Source organism: Lethenteron reissneri, unplaced genomic scaffold (genome assembly GCF_015708825.2).
Source record: "Lethenteron reissneri isolate LAM-NWPU_2019-01 unplaced genomic scaffold, ASM1570882v1 scaffold_1846, whole genome shotgun sequence".
NCBI lineage: Eukaryota > Metazoa > Chordata > Hyperoartia > Petromyzontiformes > Petromyzontidae > Lethenteron > Lethenteron reissneri.
In genome coordinates, this window is record NW_026891604.1 from 247,951 (window position 1) to 270,512 (window position 22,562).

The following is a 22,562-nucleotide window of genomic DNA, read 5'->3' on the forward strand; positions in this document are numbered from 1 at the left end:
CCAGGAACACATTGCCAGTGAACTCAAACACGTACGCCAAGCTCTTAAGGCTAATGGTTACTCCGACTACACAATCCGAAAAGCCATCACTCCAACCATCAAGAAGGATCCTGTTGAGGAGCCTTTCAAAACCATCACCTTACCCTACATTGCTGGGGTCACAAAAAAGATCTCCAAAATCCTGATTAAACACAAGATTCAGGTCCGATTCAACACAGTACATAAAATCCGTGATCTGGTCCCGTCTGTAAAAGACGTGGTTCCAGACATACAGTACCCTGGCGTCTACAAACTAAGTTGCCTCTGTGGTAGCAGTTACATTGGAGAAATCAAACGCCATGTCTCGGAACGCATCCGTGAACATAAAGCAGACCTGAAACACGGTAGGACAAACACCTCAGCCGTGGCAGATCACTTTTACAATTCAGTGGGCTCACATGACATTGACTTCTCCAAGACAGAGGTTCTCTGCAAGCCATCTGGCTACCATGAAAGATTCGTTCATGAGGCGATCCACATATACAAACACAGAGACAATTTCAACCGAGAAGATGGATTCTGGCTCAGCAATCATTGGAAGGACGTAATAAACCATTTCGGATCTTAACTGATTGTTGTTCACGTTTACGGTGACTTTCAGACCGCAGTCCACTCACTGGCATTAACTGTGTATCTTGTGTTCTCCACAGGGAATGCATTATTTGCTCCGCTGCGGGTCTCCTTGCCACCGTTTTCCCATTCACATGTTTCATTGCTTCTACATACTATTAACATCCCCCCCCCTTTGTTAATGCTACCCCCTGCCCCCTCCCTTTGGTGCTGCTGATCCTGCATAATGCATGGGCATAATATGACTTTGAAACCCCCCCCGCCCACCTCCTACGCATTTCCCATGAATATGCTAAATTCCTCTTGATATGCACATTCTTTTGTTAAGGCATTCTTCTTCCACTTCCAACTCAGCTTATAAATAGGCTCATAGCTTGGCAGTGTCTCATTCTTCACCTGAAGACGGCTGCTTGCGTTGTAGCCGAAACGTCGTGAGAGTTATTTTGTTATGTTTTATTTTTATTATTTTATTACTTCCCTTCTACGTGACTTTACCGAAAAAACCAAGAAGATGAATCCCTGCAGTCACGAAAGCTTTAAATCGAAATTTAACCGCCTCTACGGGGAGGGATTCCACATAACTTTGAGATCCTTCAACAAGCTCCGTGATAAGAAGGCTCAGCTAATCGAGTCTCTCACCTTTCTGAAGAGATGCCGCGACTCTTAGGAAATACCAAACGCGTTTACACTAACATCTGCTGCTGTAACTTCTTCTAATGCTAAACGAATTCTGTCTAGAACTAGCTTAGCTCTTATCTCAGAGAAAATCAGACTCACGCGCACCGATCTTGATCAGTTAGACAAGACACTCTTCAAATCACACTTATCTTTGAGGGCAACAATGTCCACATCGGATTGGGAACATGTAGACAAAATGACTACCTCTTCAGCTGCCGCTATGTCGACCAAATGTAAGGACAACTTGATTTCCAAATTCAACCACCTCACAAACAAAGACCGGACCCACACATAGAAAAGCTAGACGCTAACAAAGTCGTAATTAATCGCAGTAACAGTTCTTTTTCTGAAGGTCTAAAATCCGTTCTAGCTAAAGGACTAAACTTTGCAGTCACACCTAGACACATACCAGTTAATGATATAATTGCCCGAGTAGATGTAGCTCTCAAGGGCCTGAGTCACATCGCTGCAGACGTAGCAAGATCGGAAATCTCTGCAACCCTCAAAAACGCTAAGATGCCTGCTAGCAACATCAGCAAAGATGAGCGTTTTGAATTAGCTCAATTAAAAAAGAGGGATGACATTGTCATCCTCTCAGCCGACAAAGGCAATGCCTCTGTCATCATGGACAAAATAAAATACAACAACAAGATTCAGGAACTACTCAACGATGGCAGCTATACAAAAATAAAAAGAGACCCCACCAACAGCCTCGTCTCCAAAACCAACAAAATCATTTCTGCTTCAACCGAATTAATTGGTCAGACCAAACAGTTCTCGTTGAAACCTTCTGCAGCCAGGCCACCAAGATTGTACGGCTTGCCAAAGATACATTAAGAAGATACACCTCTTCGTCCCATTGTCTCTACTATCAACTCCCCCACTTACAAACTGGCTCGTTTTTTGTCTGAAATCCTACTGCCTTTCACTGGAAAAACCACCTCTGCGGTACTAAACTCTACTGACCTGGTATCGACAATCAAGGGGATTTCCCTGTCCCAGACGACCTGCTTGTCAGTTTTGATGTGGTTTTCTTGTTCACCAAGGTTCCTGTGCCTGACACCATCGCAATAATTGAAGACTTGGTTCATCAAGGACTGAATACTGGGGTACCCCCACTGGTGAGACACTGCTTAACAAATACATACTTCACCTGGAATGGAACCTTCTACAAGCAAACTGAGGGCACCCCAATGGGCCCCCCCCTATCTCCGGTTGTAGCCAACATTTTCATGGAGAAATTTGAGACTGACGCCATCCAGACTGCCACTCTACACCCGACCTTATGGAAGAGGTACGTAGATGACACTTTTGTCATCTGGCCACATGGCCGGCCTGCTCTAGACCAATTTCTCGACCACATCAATTCCATACACCCAGCCATCAGATTCACCATGGAAGTCGAAAAATATGGCAAGCTACCCTTTTTGGATGTCCTAATTAGAAGGAGACCTGATGGTTCAATGAGCCATTCTGTCTACAGGAAAGCCACCCATACGGATGCCTACCTAAAACCGGATTCCCACCACCATCCATCCCAGAAGAACTCAATCATCAAGACTCTATACCATAGAGCCCAATGCATCTCCGACCAGGAATACATTGCCAGTGAACTCAAACACGTACGCCAAGCTCTTAAGGCTAATGGTTACTCCGACTACACAATCCGAAAAGCCATCACTCCAACCATCAAGAAGGATCCTGTTGAGGAGCCTTTCAAAACCATCACCTTACCCTACATTGCTGGGGTCACAAAAAAGATCTCCAAAATCCTGATTAAACACAAGATTCAGGTCCGATTCAACACAGTACATAAAATCCGTGATCTGGTCCCGTCTGTAAAAGACGTGGTTCCAGACATACAGTACCCTGGCGTCTACAAACTAAGTTGCCTCTGTGGTAGCAGTTACATTGGAGAAATCAAACGCCATGTCTCGGAACGCATCCGTGAACATAAAGCAGACCTGAAACACGGTAGGACAAACACCTCAGCCGTGGCAGATCACTTTTACAATTCAGTGGGCTCACATGACATTGACTTCTCCAAGACAGAGGTTCTCTGCAAGCCATCTGGCTACCATGAAAGATTCGTTCATGAGGCGATCCACATATACAAACACAGAGACAATTTCAACCGAGAAGATGGATTCTGGTTCAGCAATCTTTGGAAGGACGTAATAAACCATTTCGGATCTTAACTGATTGTTGTTCACGTTTACGGTGACTTTCAGACCGCAGTCCACTCACTGGCATTAACTGTGTATCTTGTGTTCTCCACAGGGAATGCATTATTTGCTCCGCTGCGGGTCTCCTTGCCACCGTTTTCCCATTCACATGTTTCATTGCTTCTACATACTATTAACATCCCCCCCCTTTGTTAATGCTACCCCCTGCCCCCTCCCTTTGGTGCTGCTGATCCTGCATAATGCATGGGCATAATATGACTTTGAAACCCCCCCCGCCCACCTCCTACGCATTTCCCATGAATATGCTAAATTCCTCTTGATATGCACATTCTTTTGTTAAGGCATTCTTCTTCCACTTCCAACTCAGCTTATAAATAGGCTCATAGCTTGGCAGTGTCTCATTCTTCACCTGAAGACGGCTGCTTGCGTTGTAGCCGAAACGTCGTGAGAGTTATTTTGTTATGTTTTATTTTTATTATTTTATTACTTCCCTTCTACGTGACTTTACCGAAAAAACCAAGAAGATGAATCCCTGCAGTCACGAAAGCTTTAAATCGAAATTTAACCGCCTCTACGGGGAGGGATTCCACATAACTTTGAGATCCTTCAACAAGCTCCGTGATAAGAAGGCTCAGCTAATCGAGTCTCTCACCTTTCTGAAGAGATGCCGCGACTCTTAGGAAATACCAAACGCGTTTACACTAACATCTGCTGCTGTAACTTCTTCTAATGCTAAACGAATTCTGTCTAGAACTAGCTTAGCTCTTATCTCAGAGAAAATCAGACTCACGCGCACCGATCTTGATCAGTTAGACAAGACACTCTTCAAATCACACTTATCTTTGAGGGCAACAATGTCCACATCGGATTGGGAACATGTAGACAAAATGACTACCTCTTCAGCTGCCGCTATGTCGACCAAATGTAAGGACAACTTGATTTCCAAATTCAACCACCTCACAAACAAAGACCGGACCCACACATAGAAAAGCTAGACGCTAACAAAGTCGTAATTAATCGCAGTAACAGTTCTTTTTCTGAAGGTCTAAAATCCGTTCTAGCTAAAGGACTAAACTTTGCAGTCACACCTAGACACATACCAGTTAATGATATAATTGCCCGAGTAGATGTAGCTCTCAAGGGCCTGAGTCACATCGCTGCAGACGTAGCAAGATCGGAAATCTCTGCAACCCTCAAAAACGCTAAGATGCCTGCTAGCAACATCAGCAAAGATGAGCGTTTTGAATTAGCTCAATTAAAAAAGAGGGATGACATTGTCATCCTCTCAGCCGACAAAGGCAATGCCTCTGTCATCATGGACAAAATAAAATACAACAACAAGATTCAGGAACTACTCAACGATGGCAGCTATACAAAAATAAAAAGAGACCCCACCAACAGCCTCGTCTCCAAAACCAACAAAATCATTTCTGCTTCAACCGAATTAATTGGTCAGACCAAACAGTTCTCGTTGAAACCTTCTGCAGCCAGGCCACCAAGATTGTACGGCTTGCCAAAGATACATTAAGAAGATACACCTCTTCGTCCCATTGTCTCTACTATCAACTCCCCCACTTACAAACTGGCTCGTTTTTTGTCTGAAATCCTACTGCCTTTCACTGGAAAAACCACCTCTGCGGTACTAAACTCTACTGACCTGGTATCGACAATCAAGGGGATTTCCCTGTCCCAGACGACCTGCTTGTCAGTTTTGATGTGGTTTCCTTGTTCACCAAGGTTCCTGTGCCTGACACCATCGCAATAATTGAAGACTTGGTTCATCAAGGACTGAATACTGGGGTACCCCCACTGGTGAGACACTGCTTAACAAATACATACTTCACCTGGAATGGAACCTTCTACAAGCAAACTGAGGGCACCCCAATGGGCCCCCCCCTATCTCCGGTTGTAGCCAACATTTTCATGGAGAAATTTGAGACTGACGCCATCCAGACTGCCACTCTACACCCGACCTTATGGAAGAGGTACGTAGATGACACTTTTGTCATCTGGCCACATGGCCGGCCTGCTCTAGACCAATTTCTCGACCACATCAATTCCATACACCCAGCCATCAGATTCACCATGGAAGTCGAAAAATATGGCAAGCTACCCTTTTTGGATGTCCTAATTAGAAGGAGACCTGATGGTTCAATGAGCCATTCTGTCTACAGGAAAGCCACCCATACGGATGCCTACCTAAAACCGGATTCCCACCACCATCCATCCCAGAAGAACTCAATCATCAAGACTCTATACCATAGAGCCCAATGCATCTCCGACCAGGAATACATTGCCAGTGAACTCAAACACGTACGCCAAGCTCTTAAGGCTAATGGTTACTCCGACTACACAATCCGAAAAGCCATCACTCCAACCATCAAGAAGGATCCTGTTGAGGAGCCTTTCAAAACCATCACCTTACCCTACATTGCTGGGGTCACAAAAAAGATCTCCAAAATCCTGATCAAACACAAGATTCAGGTCCGATTCAACACAGTACATAAAATCCGTGATCTGGTCCCGCCTGTAAAAGACGTGGTTCCAGACATACAGTACCCTGGCGTCTACAAACTAAGTTGCCTCTGTGGTAGCAGTTACATTGGAGAAACCAAACGCCATGTCTCGGAACGCATCCGTGAACATAAAGCAGACCTGAAACACGGTAGGACAAACACCTCAGCCGTGGCAGATCACTTTTACAATTCAGTGGGCTCACATGACATTGACTTCTCCAAGACAGAGGTTATCTGCAAGCCATCTGGCTACCATGAGAGATTCGTTCATGAGGCGATCCACATATACAAACACAGAGACAATTTCAACCGAGAAGATGGATTCTGGTTCAGCAATCTTTGGAAGGACGTAATAAACCATTTCTGATCTTTATTGATTGTTGTTCACGTTTACGGTGACTTTCAGACCGCAGTCCACTCACTGGCATTAACTGTGTATCTTGTGTTCTCCAGAGGGAATGCATTATTTTCTCCGCTGCGGGTCTCCTGCCACCGTTTTCCCATTCACATGTTTCATTGCTTCTACATACTATTAACATTCCCCCCCTTTGTTAATGCTACCTCCTGCCCCCTCCATTTGGTGCTGCTGATCCTGCATAATGCATGGGCATAATATGACTTTGAAACCCCCCCCAGCCCACCTCCTACACATTTCCCATGAATATGCTAAATTCCTCTTGATATGCACATTCTTTTGTTAAGGCGCTCTTCCTCCACTTCCAACTCAGCTTATAAATAAGCTCATAGCTTGGCAGTGTCTCATTCTTCACCTGAAGACGGCTGCTTGCGTTGTAGCCGAAACGTCGTGAGAGTTATTTTGTTATGTTTTATTTTTATTATTTTATTGCTTCCCTTCTACGCGACTTTACCGAAAAAACCAAGAAGATGAATCCCTGCAGTCACGAAAGCTTTAAATCGAAATTTAACCGCCTCTACGGGGAGGGATTCCACATAACTTTGAGATCCTTCAACAAGCTCCGTTATAAGAAGGCTCAGCTAATCGAGTCTCTCATCTTTCTGAGGAGATGCCGCGACTCTTAGGTAATACCAAACGCATTTACACTAACATCTGCTGCTGTAACTTCTTCTAATGCTAAACGAATTCTGTCTAGAACTAGCTTAGCTCTTATCTCAGAGAAAATCAGACTCACGCGCACCGATCTTGATCAGTTAGACAAGACACTCTACAAATCACAATTATCTTTGAGTGCAACAATGTCCACATCGGATTGGGAACATGTAGACAAAATGACTACCTCTTCAGCTGCCGCTATGTCGACCAAATGTAAGGACAACTTGATTTCCAAATTCAACCACCTCTCAAACAATAGACCGGACCCACACATAGAAAAGCTAGACGCTAACAAAGTCGTAATTAATCGCAGTAACAGTTCTATTTCTGAAGGTCTGAAATCCGTTCTAGCTAAAGGACTAAACTTTGGAGTCACACCTTGACACATACCAGTTAATGATCTAATTGCTCGAGTAGATGTAGCTCTCAAGGGCCTGAGTCACATCACTGCAGACGTAGCAAGATCGGAAATCTCTGCAACCCTCAAAAACGCTAAGATGCCTGCTAGCAACATCAGCAAAGATGAGCGTTTTGAATTAGCTCAATTAAAAAAGAGGGATGACATTGTCATCCTCTCAGCCGACAAAGGCAATGCCACTGTCATCATGGACAAAATAGAATACAACAACAAGATTCAGGAACTACTCAACGATGGCAGCTATACATAAATAAAAAGAGACCCCACCAACAGCCTCGTCTCCAAAACCAACAAAATCATTTCTGCTTCAACCGCATTAATTGATCAGACCAAACAGTTCTCGTTGAAACCTTCTGCAGCCAGGCCACCAAGATTGTACGGCTTGCCAAAGATACATAAAGAAGATACACCTCTTCGTCCCATTGTCTCTACTATCAACTCCCCCACTTACAAACTGGCTCGTTTTTCGTCTGAAATCCTACTGCCTTTCACTGGAAAAACCACCTCTGCGGTACTAAACTCTACTGACCTGGTATCGACAATCATGGGGATTTCACTGTCCCCAGACGACCTGCTTGTCAGTTTTGATGTGGTTTCCTTGTTCACCAAGGTTCCTGTGCCTGACACCATCGCAATAATTGAAGACTTGGTTCATCAAGGACTGAATACTGGCGTACCCCCCCTGGTGAGACACTGCTTAACCAATACATACTTCACCTGGAATGGAACCTTCTACAAGCAAACTGAGGGCACCCCAATGGGCCCCCCCCTATCTCCGGTTGTAGCCAACATTTTCATGGAGAAATTTGAGACTGACGCCATCCAGACTGCCACTCTACACCCGACCTTATGGAAGAGGTACGTAGATGACACTTTTGTCATCTGGCCACATGGCCGGCCTGCTCTAGACCAATTTCTCGACCACATCAATTCCATACACCCAGCCATCAGATTCACCATGGAAGTCGAAAAATATGGCAAGCTACCCTTTTTGGATGTCCTAATTAGAAGGAGACCTGATGGTTCAATGAGCCATTCTGTCTACAGGAAAGCCACCCATACGGATGCCTACCTAAAACCGGATTCCCACCACCATCCATCCCAGAAGAACTCCCTCATCAAGACTCTATACCATAGAGCCCAGTGCATCTCCGACCAGGAACACATTGCCAGTGAACTCAAACACGTACGCCAAGCTCTTAAGGCTAATGGTTACTCCGACTACACAATCCGAAAAGCCATCACTCCAACCATCAAGAAGGATCCTGTTGAGGAGCTATTCAAAACCATCACCTTACCCTACATTGCTGGGGTCACAAAAAAGATCTCCAAAATCCTGATTAAACACAAGATTCAGGTCCGATTCAACACAGTACATAAAATCCGTGATCTGGTCCCGCCTGTAAAAGACGTGGTTCCAGACATACAGTACCCTGGCGTCTACAAACTAAGTTGCCTCTGTGGTAGCAGTTACATTGGAGAAACCAAACGCCATGTCTCGGAACGCATCCGTGAACATAAAGCAGACCTGAAACACGGTAGGACAAACACCTCAGCCGTGGCAGATCACTGTTACAATTCAGTGGGCTCACATGACATTGACTTCTCCAAGACAGAGGTTATCTGCAAGCCATCTGGCTACCATGAGAGATTCGTTCATGAGGCGATCCACATATACAAACACAGAGACAATTTCAACCGAGAAGATGGATTCTGGCTCAGCAATCATTGGAAGGACGTAATAAACCATTTCGGATCTTAATTGATTGTTGTTCACGTTTACGGTGACTTTCAGACCGCAGTCCACTCACTGGCATTAACTGTGTATCTTGTGTTCTCCAGAGGGAATGCATTATTTTCTCCGCTGCGGGTCTCCTGCCACCGTTTTCCCATTCACATGTTTCATTGCTTCTACATACTATTAACATTCCTCCCCTTTGTTAATGCTACCCCCTGCCCCCTCCCTTTGGTGCTGCTGATCCTGCATAATGCATGGGCATAATATGACTTTGAAACCCCCCCGCCCACCTCCTACGCATTTCCCATGAATATGCTAAATTCCTCTTGATATGCACATTCTTTTGTTAAGGCGCTCTTCTTCCACCTGCAACTCAGCTTATATATAAGCTCCTAGCTTGGCAGTGTCTCATTCTTCACCTGAAGACGGCTGCTTGCGTTGTAGCCGAAACGTCGTGAGAGTTATTTTGTTACGTTTTATTTTTATTATTTTATTGCTTCCCTTCTACGTGACTTTACCGAAAAAACCAAGAAGATGAAAACCTGCAGTCACGAAAGCTTTAAATCGAAATTTAACCGCCTCTACGGGGAGGGATTCCACATAACTTTGAGATCCTTCAACAAGCTCCGTTTTAAGAAGGCTCAGCTAATCGAGTCTCTCACCTTTCTGAAGAGATGCCGCGACTCTAAGGTAATACCAAACGCATTTACACTAACATCTGCTGCTGTAACTTCTTCTAATGCTAAACGAATTCTGTCTAGAACTAGCTTAGCTCTTATCTCAGAAAAAATCAGACTTACGCGCACCGAACTAATCCGTTCTAGCTAAAGGACTAAACTTTGCAGTCACACCTAGACACATACCAGTTAATGATATAATTGCCCGAGTAAAAGTAGCTCTCAAGGGCCTGAGTCACATCGCTGCAGACGAAGCAAGATCGAAATCTCTGCAACCCTCAAAAATTCTAAGATGCCTGCTAGCAACATCAGCAAAGATGAGCGTTTTGAATTAGCTCAATTAAAAAAGAGGGATGACATTGTCGGTGGCAAGCTCCAGGTTCAGCAGCAGCACCTCGACCTCCTCCTCCCAGTGAGCAGCTATTACCAAATCATCGGCATACATAACGTGGTTGACCAATAAGGAGCCATCCCTTGATCGCACCCGGGCGTCGATCAGCCTCCCATTATATCTGTACCAAATGGAAATTCCCCCGGTACAGCTATTGAAGGCTTCACGAACTACGCGGTCAAAATAGATGTTAAATAATGTGGGAGCCAGAGGACATCCCTGTCGCACCCCAAGGTGTACAGGGAAAGGTTCTGACTCCCGGCCACGTAGTTTTACCCGGGCCCGCTCACCATCATGAAGGTCCTTAATGATCGTGAGCAGAGGGTCAGGGTCTCCGAAAGCACGAAGAACAACCCAGAGGCCAGGCCTACTGATGGTATCATAGGCCTTGAGCAGGTCAATAAAGTACACGCATGGACTAAGACGCACACATGGGTCTACAGACACACAAAGAAATGGACTTACACTGACTAACATGGAGGCATGCACATACAGCAACTAACACACACGCACATGGACTGAGACACACACACACACATATGGACTAAGACACACAAACACATCGACTTACAGACGCACACACATATGGACTCACACACACATAGACATGCACTTGAGATATGCACACATGGAGTTACACACACATATCGACGTACACACATACAGCGACACACACACATACATAGTGACACACACATTGCCGTACACACACATACACATGTGGACTCTCACACAGACATCCACTTGAGATATACTGTACACACATGGAGTTGCACACACATATATGGACGTACACACATACAACGACTCACACACACTGACTTGCACACAGCAATACGTGGACTAAAAGACACATTGACGTAAACACACATATGTACTTACACACACACATATGGACTAAGACACACACACATGAACTTACACATACATAGACTGACACACATAGCCCTGCACACACATATTGACTGTGACACACAGATATCTTCTTTAGGTACACAGACATGGATTAACACACATATGGACTCACACACAGACGCATTGACTTACACACACACATCGAGTGACACACACATGTATAGACTTACACACACATGTGGACTAACACACACACATATGGACTGACATACACATGGACGTACACGCACACAGATCGACTGACACACACACATGGACTAACACACACACATAAACACTTTGACATTGTCCGTTCGAAAAAGACACCCACATGGAGTTAAAGACACGCATGGCTCTACACGCACACACATGGACTCAAAGACACACACATGGACTAACACACACACAGCGACTTATACGCACACAAATGGACTGACACGCACACTTGGACTGACACACACATATAAACACTTTGACGTACACACACACATGGGGCGTTGTCCGTTCGAAAAAGACAGACACACACATGGAGTTAAAGACGCGCATGGCTCTACACGCACACACATATGGACTAAAAGACACACACATGGACGGGCATAGCAATCCTCGATGATGGCACAGCTATCAGTATGGCAGTACTGCGTATGAGGAAAAAGCGTGACGTGAGCGATGGAAACAATAGAAATGTATTGAAGAAATAATCAGAAATCACAGATTGGCAGTATACCGTGGCAGCGTCATAAAAGCGCAGCAAAAAAGGGAAAATTGAGCAATGTAAAAATGCAAAAAGAGTTTTGTGCACACAAACATAACGATTGTAACATCGGTCAACTTGTTTGATAATGGTAAACAATGAACCTGAGTTGTTATCTGCACACAATATCTGGCAACGTGTTTGTTTAATAATAAGCAATGAACACGATTAATGATCTGCACACAAACAATATTATAGTAATGTTTGTCAACCAATGTGTTTAACAATAATAAACAATGGACTTGAGTTGTTAGCGTAAGAAGCAAGGAAATTTGTACTTAGCATAGGCATGTTGAGGCCTTGTGCGATGCGTAGCCCCCGTCCTGGCCTACATTGGCGAGGCGCAGAGTTGGCACGTTGCCAGGCTAGGGGCTGGGCCGCGACCCCCTCTCCAACATCCGCCGCCCGTGCAAGAATAATGCTATGTAAGCAGTAAAATATGATTATCTACGGAGTCTGTAGTATAAACTAAACGAATCGTGTTGGGGGGGGGCGAAGAGGACATGACACTGTGAATAAATATCCGCAGCGTGATGTGTGTACGTGTTGACTGTAAAACGCGTAAAATAAAATGTCTCCCATGAGCTGGAGCGAACGCGCATGGCTTGGCAGGGTCCGCCCCCCCCCCCACGCAATTGGCGTCACTTGGTACGGTCGATGTGGTGCAATAAGTAAATAATGAATAATAGAAACGGCACAAATGTGTTAATTAAACTACTTTAAAGTTTACGGACGGGAAAACGGAATAGCCTATTCCCACCACGGGGCTTAGGGCGTACCGCCTGGCAAATTATTTCGGTCTTTTACCCCATTGTCCGAGAGCCAAATCCCTCGCAAGCTCGAGCGCACGGAGACTTTTATATATAAGAAAAAAAGATAAAGAAGAAAGAAAGAAGAAGAAGATAATTGATTTCTCAAACTATCTTAGAATGTATTGTTTACAGATGGATGCATGGAAAAATATCAATTATGCCTCTGTTAAAAAATAAAAATGCTTAACAAACATTAAACGGAAAATAGGGGCAACATTTTTCTCAGTTTACCAAAAAACCTCAGCCTAGATCTGCCCTTGGAGTTTGGGGGTGGAGGCGCTTATTGCATGGTTCACATAGGGCGCCAAATGCTGGCAGCTAGTCTCGGGCCACCCCTGAGAGAGAAATATGCAAACTCCATTTATATATAAGCCATCAGGGTCGGGATTAAAACCTACAACAACTCTGCATACCCAAACGAGGTAGTTAACATCTCCTAGCCACCGTGATGATGATCAGAGACAGAGAGACGCAAATTCCAAACATACAGCATGCATCAGGGTCGGAATCGAACCCACGACCTCCTGTATACTAGGCAAGGCAGTAAACATCTCCTAGACACCGTGGCATGGGCGCTACCGTTACCATCACGAATTTAAACCGAAGGAACGCGCATTGGAGAGCACGCACGCACGCTGAATTATGTTGTTCACGAACGTTCCACTCCATCTTCTTACCTGACTTAGTCACGTGCACCGCCACCGCCATTACCGTTATGAGGAAGGCAGACTCGCGGTGGTTCATGGTTGGGAGCTCCTAGGGCGGGTTACAAGAGACAGGGATGAGGACAGGGCAAGGTAGGAGCCAGCACAACACACAGGGTCCCGTTGTGACCAGTTATATACACTTTACACTACAATACACTACTATACACTAAACAACTATACACTACACTTTACACTACATACTGCACTACTATACACTGCACTAATTTACACAACACACTACACTATTATACACTACGCGATTATACACTCCACTACAGCACTGTACTACATTTAAAACGAATAATTTGTTCTTGTTATTTATGTATAAACTTTTTTCTACTAAGTAGTATGGTTTTATTTTTCGTCTGTTTTGTACGGAACTAAATGAAGCTATATGAAATGAAATAATTATTATTACGGTGCGAAATAAGTTCAACATAGATACACATAAGCATAGCGTGCACCAGTCGGTACTTGCGTTGCATTGCGTTCTTGTCTCCAGGGACTGGTGCAGGAGAACGACATTGCTCTGCACGACCGCTGCCCGCGTGTCTGTTTCTCTAGCGCAGCGATTCTCAGAGGTGCGGTCCCCTGACCCAGGAGTGACCATCACAAATGATAGCAGCAAACATGTCTCCTTGTAAAAAAGGTGTCAGTTTTGTTGGCAGATAAAAGGGTAAAAAAACAATTATCACATTTTGCTACTGGCAAAGGAGGTTCCAATGGTGTAGATGCTTAACCCGTGCTTTCATACTCTGATGGTGCATTGTCTTTGAGTTGTGCGCCCTTTGGCGTCATCTGGTCCAACACCATGTGAGACTAGGCTCTAAAAAAAGTTGTCTCGGGTGTGGACCAATCAATTTCAAGGACAGTGCATACATTATTAAAGTTGTGTTTTTTTGTTTGCATTCCGACCGCAGCTATTGTGGTCAATGCAAACATGTCTCCTTGTAAAAAAGGTGTCAGTTTTGTTGGCAGATAAAAGGGTAAAAAAACAAGTATCATATTTTGATACTGGCAAAGGTGGTTCCAATGGTGTAAATGATAGCAGCTCAACAGAAGTGGCTTATCATGTGGACATTTATAGCAGCAAAATAATCTACATGGCATGTTGATTCTAAATTTGGAAGGAAACCAGGAGGACCCGGAGACAGGAAGAGAGAGATGCACACTCTAAATGTACAATGGGCATCGTGAGTCGGGATCTAACCCACGACCCCTTGCAAGGGGGGTAACATTTCGTCACTGCGGCGCCCCACGTTCACTGCACGTCACCAAAAAGTCACGCTTTGGAAAACCCTTTCAATGGAAGTGTAGCCGGGTATGAGCTCACCTGTAATTAATCACACGTATAAGTGTGCATTCTGCAAATAGCTACAGGTAGCCAGGTGCTTTTTATTATTTCAGTGAATGCCAACGGTGATCAGCGATTGGACCACGAGCCCCCCCACGTGCAAAGCAGAGAACGAGCCACGTCCCCAATTTATATTTGCGCGGACTTCGTGCTGGTGAACTGCACATGTGACATTAGCTCAGGCCCGGATTAATGTTCTTGTAGGCCCTAGAACAGGGGTGGGCAAACTTTTTCACTCGCGGGCCACAATGGGTTCTAAAATTTGACAGAGGGGCCGGGCCAGGAACAGATGGATGGAGTGTTTGTGTGAACTAATATAAATGACATGTAAAAATCATTACATGAAAGGATTTGGCCTTTAACAGGGAGCAAATCATTTATTTGCAAGGCAATTTAACAAATTGCACGAACATGAACAATACAAAAACATGTCGTAACGTGACTGATCAAACATCATGAAAACATCTGAGGCCTGCGCCGAAACCAATTACCTCACTTGAACTTCTTTATTATCTACATTAACAGGTTAGAGCAGCCACGCAGGCTGTGTGTCAGAGATTTGGCTCCAACGTCGCTGCAGCAACACATCAAAATTTTCAGTTTCAGTGGGAACAGTGTTGTTGATCTCCCATTTTTGCCAGTGCATCCAAGTCTGGAGTTATTTTGGTTATGGCAATTCTCAGGATATATCTGAGGTGCTGATCATGACGCTGAATGTCTGCTCACACACATAAGTCGAGCCAAACAAAGTCAGTATCTTCTGTGCAGTCCTCCGGAGGTTTGGAAACGTGGCTCTGTTAAGTGAAGCATAAAAGTCATTCAGTTTAACAGAGTTGAACTTCTCCTATAGGACGGAGTCAGACTGAAGATCTATCAGTTCCAACTGCAGCTCCTGTGGTGCTGTTTCAGGGTCTTGTGACAGGGGACAGGACACCAGCTGAAGTGACTGTTCAATGTTTTCGAAATCAGAGAACCTACAGCAGAATTCTCCGTGCAGGTCCTCAAGTGATTTGCTGTATTGTTTTGCGTTTCGCGGTGCCTCTTCCTGCATGGCAAGTGTGGGGAAATTAGCGAAAGATTTGTTCGCAATTTGTCTGGAGAACAAAGTGAGCTTGGATTTGAAGGCTTTCACATGTTTGTACATGTCGTGAACAAACTGATCTTTCCCCTGCAGTTTCACATTCAGCTCATTCATGTGTGAAAATATGTCCAAAGCAAACGCAAAGTCACTAAGCCAGTTCTTGTCGCTTCGCTCAGGGAATTCGTCAGATTTCCCCATCCACTCCAAAAATGCGATGATGTCCTCTTTCAGCTCCCACACTCGTTGTAGCACTTTCCCTAAACTTAACCAGCAGACACGAGAGTGGTACAGCAAGTCCTGATGGTCCGCATCAGTTTCCTCCAGGAACGTAATAAACTGACGGTGCTGAAGTCTCCTTGCTTGTATAAAGTTCACAGGTTTTACGACTGGATTCACGACATGATTAAGCTGCAATACAGACTTACACAGGGATTCCTGATGGATGATGCAGTGAAGGAAAATAAGATCCTGGACAGGGTTTTCTTTTTTCACTTTATCCTGGATTATTTTCAGCAGCCCAACATTTTTTCCAGTTAAATTTGGCGATCCATCCGTTGTGACATTGACAAGTTTACTCCAAGGTAGCTTCATTCTTTCGATGACAGCAGATACCTGGTTATACAAGTCCTCTCCCCGCGTTGTTCCTTTCAGGGGCTCCATGGTCAAAAACTCCTTTGTTATCGCAAAACTGTCGTCAATGCCTCGGATAAAAATGAGGAGCTGAGCAGTGTCTTTTATGTCCGTACTTTCATCCAGTTCTAGTGAATATAATTCAAAGGAATCAGACTTTTTGTTTAATTGACTGGCTATATTTTCATCAATCAGTTCCACAGGGCGAGTCACAGTCCTGCGTGATAAACTGACTTTTTCAAATTTGCTTTTGATCTCCGGACAAAATATGTCTGCTGTCTGTACCATGCATTCTTTTACAAACTCGCCTTCGGAGAAAGGCTTGCTAGCCTTTGCTATTTCGAATGCCACCAAAAAACTTGCCTTGGTAGTTGACTCTTGAATCGCAGTTTGTCGGTGAAAAAAATGTTGCTGAGTCTGTAGCCGCCAACCTCTGAGCCGTAGCCGCCCACTCTTGCGTTGACTGCTTGCTAGTGTAGTTAGCATGCTTCGTAGCAAAGTGACGGCTGATGTTGTACTCCTTGAAAACTGCGATATTTTCTCGGCATATCAGGCATACAGCCTTCGATTGGACTTCAGTGAAAAAGTATTTTGTTGTCCATTCCGTGTTAAACACTCGGCACTCATAGTCCACTGTTCGTTTCCTTGATTCGCTCATTTTACAGAAGCACCGTATCTAACTCAGCAATGTAAACTAACCCTGAAAATGACGCTGACGGCCCACAAAGCATTGCGAGATCATGTGCCCTTTCGAGCCCGAAACACCACACTCACGGTCAAAGTGCGCCCTCTAATGAGGAAATGGGGGCATTACAGGAGGAAAGTAAAATGTAATTTAATAATAATAATGATATTTGGACAAGTTCGGCGGGCCGGATTAAAAAGCCCAATGGGCCGTATACGGCCCGCGGGCCGTACTTTGCCCATGTCTGCCCTAGAAACTTCTATTTCGTAGGCCTTTAGTGATAACTTTCTACCCTTGGTACTGCTGCTGCCCATGTTAATACCGCCATTGTCACGTCACTCCACTTGCTTCACACGTACTTCGTCCAGTCGCAGCTGGACAAGATGTCGTTATTGCTAACAGGTTCATTATTTAGTTTGTGCCCTCATTCGATATGCCGCAGAAACGCCGATTGAATTTAAAACACTGCGTCTATCCTTGCTGTATTAATTAATTTATTCCAGAAGATATCTTGGTTACATTTTTTTAATCATACAAACATCACCAAAAAAACATGGTCATATTTTTTTTCGGAGGCCCTTTACTTTTCTTAGGCAGAGTCGGAACTGCCTATTGGATAATACGGCTCTGCATTAGCTCCAGTCATATATAACTGTTACACTGATATGACTTGAATGTCAATCGACTGACAGGAAATATGTAATGTCATACTCTTTGGTTCTTTCGGTAAAGTCACGTAGTTAGAAATAAAATAAATCACGACGTTTCGATCGCAACACAAGTGGTCGTCATCCTAATGACCAACACCATAAACGTTCTGACATAACAATACCAACGTCAACATCAACATTATTTAGTCTCACCAACATCGACAACACCACGACGTGTAAACATGAGTTCGATTCAAGGCCATGGATAGCATGGGTGTTGCATTAATATCTGAAAAAGTGATGATGGCTCCCTCATCTCCCCTCCATTTAACCACCAACTCGCTTTGACCAGCGTGGCGAAGTATGTTGTAGCAAATACACTCTGCATATACAAAATACTACGAACCCCCATAGAGCATAGACATATGTAGTGGTTTAACGCGCGCCAAGGGGAGTAATTGTACACACATGCGGGTGGGAACAGTGGGGTCGAATCGGGACATGCTGCTGTTGCTGGGGGCCAACGAGTGAGTCGGAGATGGACCGTTAGGCAATTATGATGCAGGGCAGTGATTGGCCGGTTGTTGTTGTTGAGTACAAGGTGGCGCCTCCAAGTCTGGGGATGGAGACAGGTGGCAGCAGGGCTGGGGGTGCGGGGGGTTAGGGGGCACGCCAACTAATTAATTGGGAATTAATGAGGGGGAGGATAAATAGGGGAGCGTCAGAGCAAGATGGGGAGTTGTGCTGGGAGCTGGAAGTAGTCGGTCCTGGCAGAAGAAGAAGCATAGAGTAGCAGTGGAGAAGGAGAAGTGTAGAGTAGCAGTGGAGAAGAAGAAGCGTAGAGTAGCAGTGGAGTAGAAGAAGAAGTATAGGGTAGCAGTGTAGTGGAAGAAGACATATAGGGTAGCAGTAGAGATGGAGAAGCTGAACGGGAGAGATAGTCGGAGTGGGACGGGGAAGCTGAACGGGAGAGATAGTCGAAGTAGGACGGAGAAGCCGAGAAAGAGCGACGGCTGGAGTGGGACGGGGAAGCAGAGAAGGGAGTCGGGAGAGACGGAGAGAGAGGGAGGAACAGAGAGAGCGAGGCCGGCGGGGCGTGGCGAGCGAGTGGAGGACGCGTTAAAAGATGGCAACAAAAGTGACGACAGAAAAGAAAAGTTGGCCGCGTGAAGTTCAGCACAACACATAGGCAAACACAACAGCAAAGATACAGATCCCCCGTTTAACCTCGAACAGACTGTTGGGGCAAGAGCAGTTACTAGCGAACACCTATGAAGGCAAGTGTGGTGCCACAGCTACGGGGCCGCTCTGCCGAGCCAGGGAGCCGCCCGGCTTCCCCCACCGCACTTCCCCCCATCACCCCCCCCACATAAGCACGCACCCGCACCCACGTAGGGCCTCGTGGTCGGGTCACCTACCCTGAGTTTTCACCCGAGGGCCCCCTCAGGGGGTTACCCCAAGGTTTCTCAGGGCCAGGGAATTTGACAGGACCCTTCCCAGGCCAAGTAACACTGCGGCGCCGTGGGCGGATTTGAGATCGCACGACCACGGCGAGCTCAGAGAGCCCCGCAGTTAGAAACGCATACAAACACAAACACGGGACAGCATGAATAGCGGGACCGCATGGGCTCTGGCGGATAGTCATGGAGGGTTGGGATCATTACGCTTGAGCGCGCAGGCCCGATTGTTAGGAAGGGTAAGGGATTAATTAGGATTTACGCCTCCACGCCGCTCACTGATTAGCAGATCAAAAGCGCCCGGAACCGCCGTGTGCGGGCTCGAGGTGCACGAGCCCATTGTTCAGCGCAGCATCCCTTTGAGGTAGGGAGGATAAATAGGGGGGCACAGAGGGGAAATCGCTCTCTTCTCTCCAGGCCAGCGGACCAGCAGCAGCTCCAGCCAGCGACCCGGACGTCCGTGCGACGCATCGAGGTACGCTGTTAGCGCAGAGAGCAGCGAACCTCAGCGGGCGCCAAACAGTGAGTGGGGAGGTGAAGTAGGATAATAGCCGATAAATAGGGAATAGGTACCGGTTTAGTGGAATAGGCCAGCCTCGTCGACTCACGGATTCAACATTAGTTACCAGGTAAAATGTTGCTGAGTCTGTAGCCGCCAACCTCTGAGCCGTAGCCGCCCACTCTTGCGTTGACTGCTTGCTAGTGTAGTTAGCATGCTTCGTAGCAAAGTGACGGCTGATGTTGTACTCCTTGAAAACTGCGATATTTTCTCGGCATATCAGGCATACAGCCTTCGATTGGACTTCAGTGAAAAAGTATTTTGTTGTCCATTCCGTGTTAAACACTCGGCACTCATAGTCCACTGTTCGTTTCCTTGATTCGCTCATTTTACAGAAGCACCGTATCTAACTCAGCAATGTAAACTAACCCTGAAAATGACGCTGACGGCCCACAAAGCATTGCGAGATCATGTGCCCTTTCGAGCCCGAAACACCACACTCACGGTCAAAGTGCGCCCTCTAATGAGGAAATGGGGGCATTACAGGAGGAAAGTAAAATGTAATTTAATAATAATAATGATATTTGGACAAGTTCGGCGGGCCGGATTAAAAAGCCCAATGGGCCGTATACGGCCCGCGGGCCGTACTTTGCCCATGTCTGCCCTAGAAACTTCTATTTCGTAGGCCTTTAGTGATAACTTTCTACCCTTGGTACTGCTGCTGCCCATGTTAATACCGCCATTGTCACGTCACTCCACTTGCTTCACACGTACTTCGTCCAGTCGCAGCTGGACAAGATGTCGTTATTGCTAACAGGTTCATTATTTAGTTTGTGCCCTCATTCGATATGCCGCAGAAACGCCGATTGAATTTAAAACACTGCGTCTATCCTTGCTGTATTAATTAATTTATTCCAGAAGATATCTTGGTTACATTTTTTTAATCATACAAACATCACCAAAAAAACATGGTCATATTTTTTTTCGGAGGCCCTTTACTTTTCTTAGGCAGAGTCGGAACTGCCTATTGGATAATACGGCTCTGCATTAGCTCCAGTCATATATAACTGTTACACTGATATGACTTGAATGTCAATCGACTGACAGGAAATATGTAATGTCATACTCTTTGGTTCTTTCGGTAAAGTCACGTAGTTAGAAATAAAACAAATCACGACGTTTCGATCGCAACACAAGTGGTCGTCATCCTAATGACCAACACCATAAACGTTCTGACATAACAATACCAACGTCAACATCAACATTATTTAGTCTCACCAACATCGACAACACCACGACGTGTAAACATGAGTTCGATTCAAGGCCATGGATAGCATGGGTGTTGCATTAATATCTGAAAAAGTGATGATGGCTCCCTCATCTCCCCTCCATTTAACCACCAACTCGCTTTGACCAGCGTGGCGAAGTATGTTGTAGCAAATACACTCTGCATATACAAAATACTACGAACCCCCATAGAGCATAGACATATGTAGTGGTTTAACGCGCGCCAAGGGGAGTAATTGTACACACATGCGGGTGGGAACAGTGGGGTCGAATCGGGACATGCTGCTGTTGCTGGGGGCCAACGAGTGAGTCGGAGATGGACCGTTAGGCAATTATGATGCAGGGCAGTGATTGGCCGGTTGTTGTTGTTGAGTACAAGGTGGCGCCTCCAAGTCTGGGGATGGAGACAGGTGGCAGCAGGGCTGGGGGTGCGGGGGGTTAGGGGGCACGCCAACTAATTAATTGGGAATTAATGAGGGGGAGGATAAATAGGGGAGCGTCAGAGCAAGATGGGGAGTTGTGCTGGGAGCTGGAAGTAGTCGGTCCTGGCAGAAGAAGAAGCATAGAGTAGCAGTGGAGAAGGAGAAGTGTAGAGTAGCAGTGGAGAAGAAGAAGCGTAGAGTAGCAGTGGAGTAGAAGAAGAAGTATAGGGTAGCAGTGTAGTGGAAGAAGACATATAGGGTAGCAGTAGAGATGGAGAAGCTGAACGGGAGAGATAGTCGGAGTGGGACGGGGAAGCTGAACGGGAGAGATAGTCGGAGTAGGACGGAGAAGCCGAGAAAGAGCGACGGCTGGAGTGGGACGGGGAAGCAGAGAAGGGAGTCGGGAGAGACGGAGAGAGAGGGAGGAACAAAGAGAGCGAGGCCGGCGGGGCGTGGCGAGCGAGTGGAGGACGCGTTAAAAGATGGCAACAAAAGTGACGACAGAAAAGAAAAGTTGGCCGCGTGAAGTTCAGCACAACACATACGCAAACACAACAGCAAAGATACAGATCCCCCGTTTAACCTCGAACAGACTGTTGGGGCAAGAGCAGTTACTAGCGAACACCTATGAAGGCAAGTGTGGTGCCACAGCTACGGGGCCGCTCTGCCGAGCCAGGGAGCCGCCCGGCTTCCCCCACCGCACTTCCCCCCATCACCCCCCCCCCCACATAAGCACGCACCCGCACCCACGTAGGGCCTCGTGGTCGGGTCACCTACCCTGAGTTTTCACCCGAGGGCCCCCTCAGGGGGTTACCCCACGGTTTCTCAGGGCCAGGGAATTTGACAGGACCCTTCCCAGGCCAAGTAACACTGCGGCGCCGTGGGCGGATTTGAGATCGCACGACCACGGCGAGCTCAGAGAGCCCCGCAGTTAGAAACGCATACAAACACAAACACGGGACAGCATGAATAGCGGGACCGCATGGGCTCTGGCGGATAGTCATGGAGGGTTGGGATCATTACGCTTGAGCGCGCAGGCCCGATT

The 22,562-nt window shown here is 46.0% G+C and overlaps 1 protein-coding gene across 1 annotated transcript in view; it reads right to left on the reverse strand.

Annotated features, from left to right (window-relative positions):
• Window positions 1-13,560, reverse strand: part of LOC133339361 (uncharacterized) — a 37,654-nt gene extending 24,094 nt beyond the window's left edge. The window contains exon 1 of the mRNA XM_061547494.1: window positions 13,423-13,560. Within this exon, the coding sequence (XP_061403478.1) occupies window positions 13,423-13,489 (67 nt within the window). The 5' untranslated portion in view covers window positions 13,490-13,560. The remainder of the gene's footprint in view (window positions 1-13,422) is intronic.
• Window positions 13,561-22,562: the final 9,002 nt, after the last annotated feature.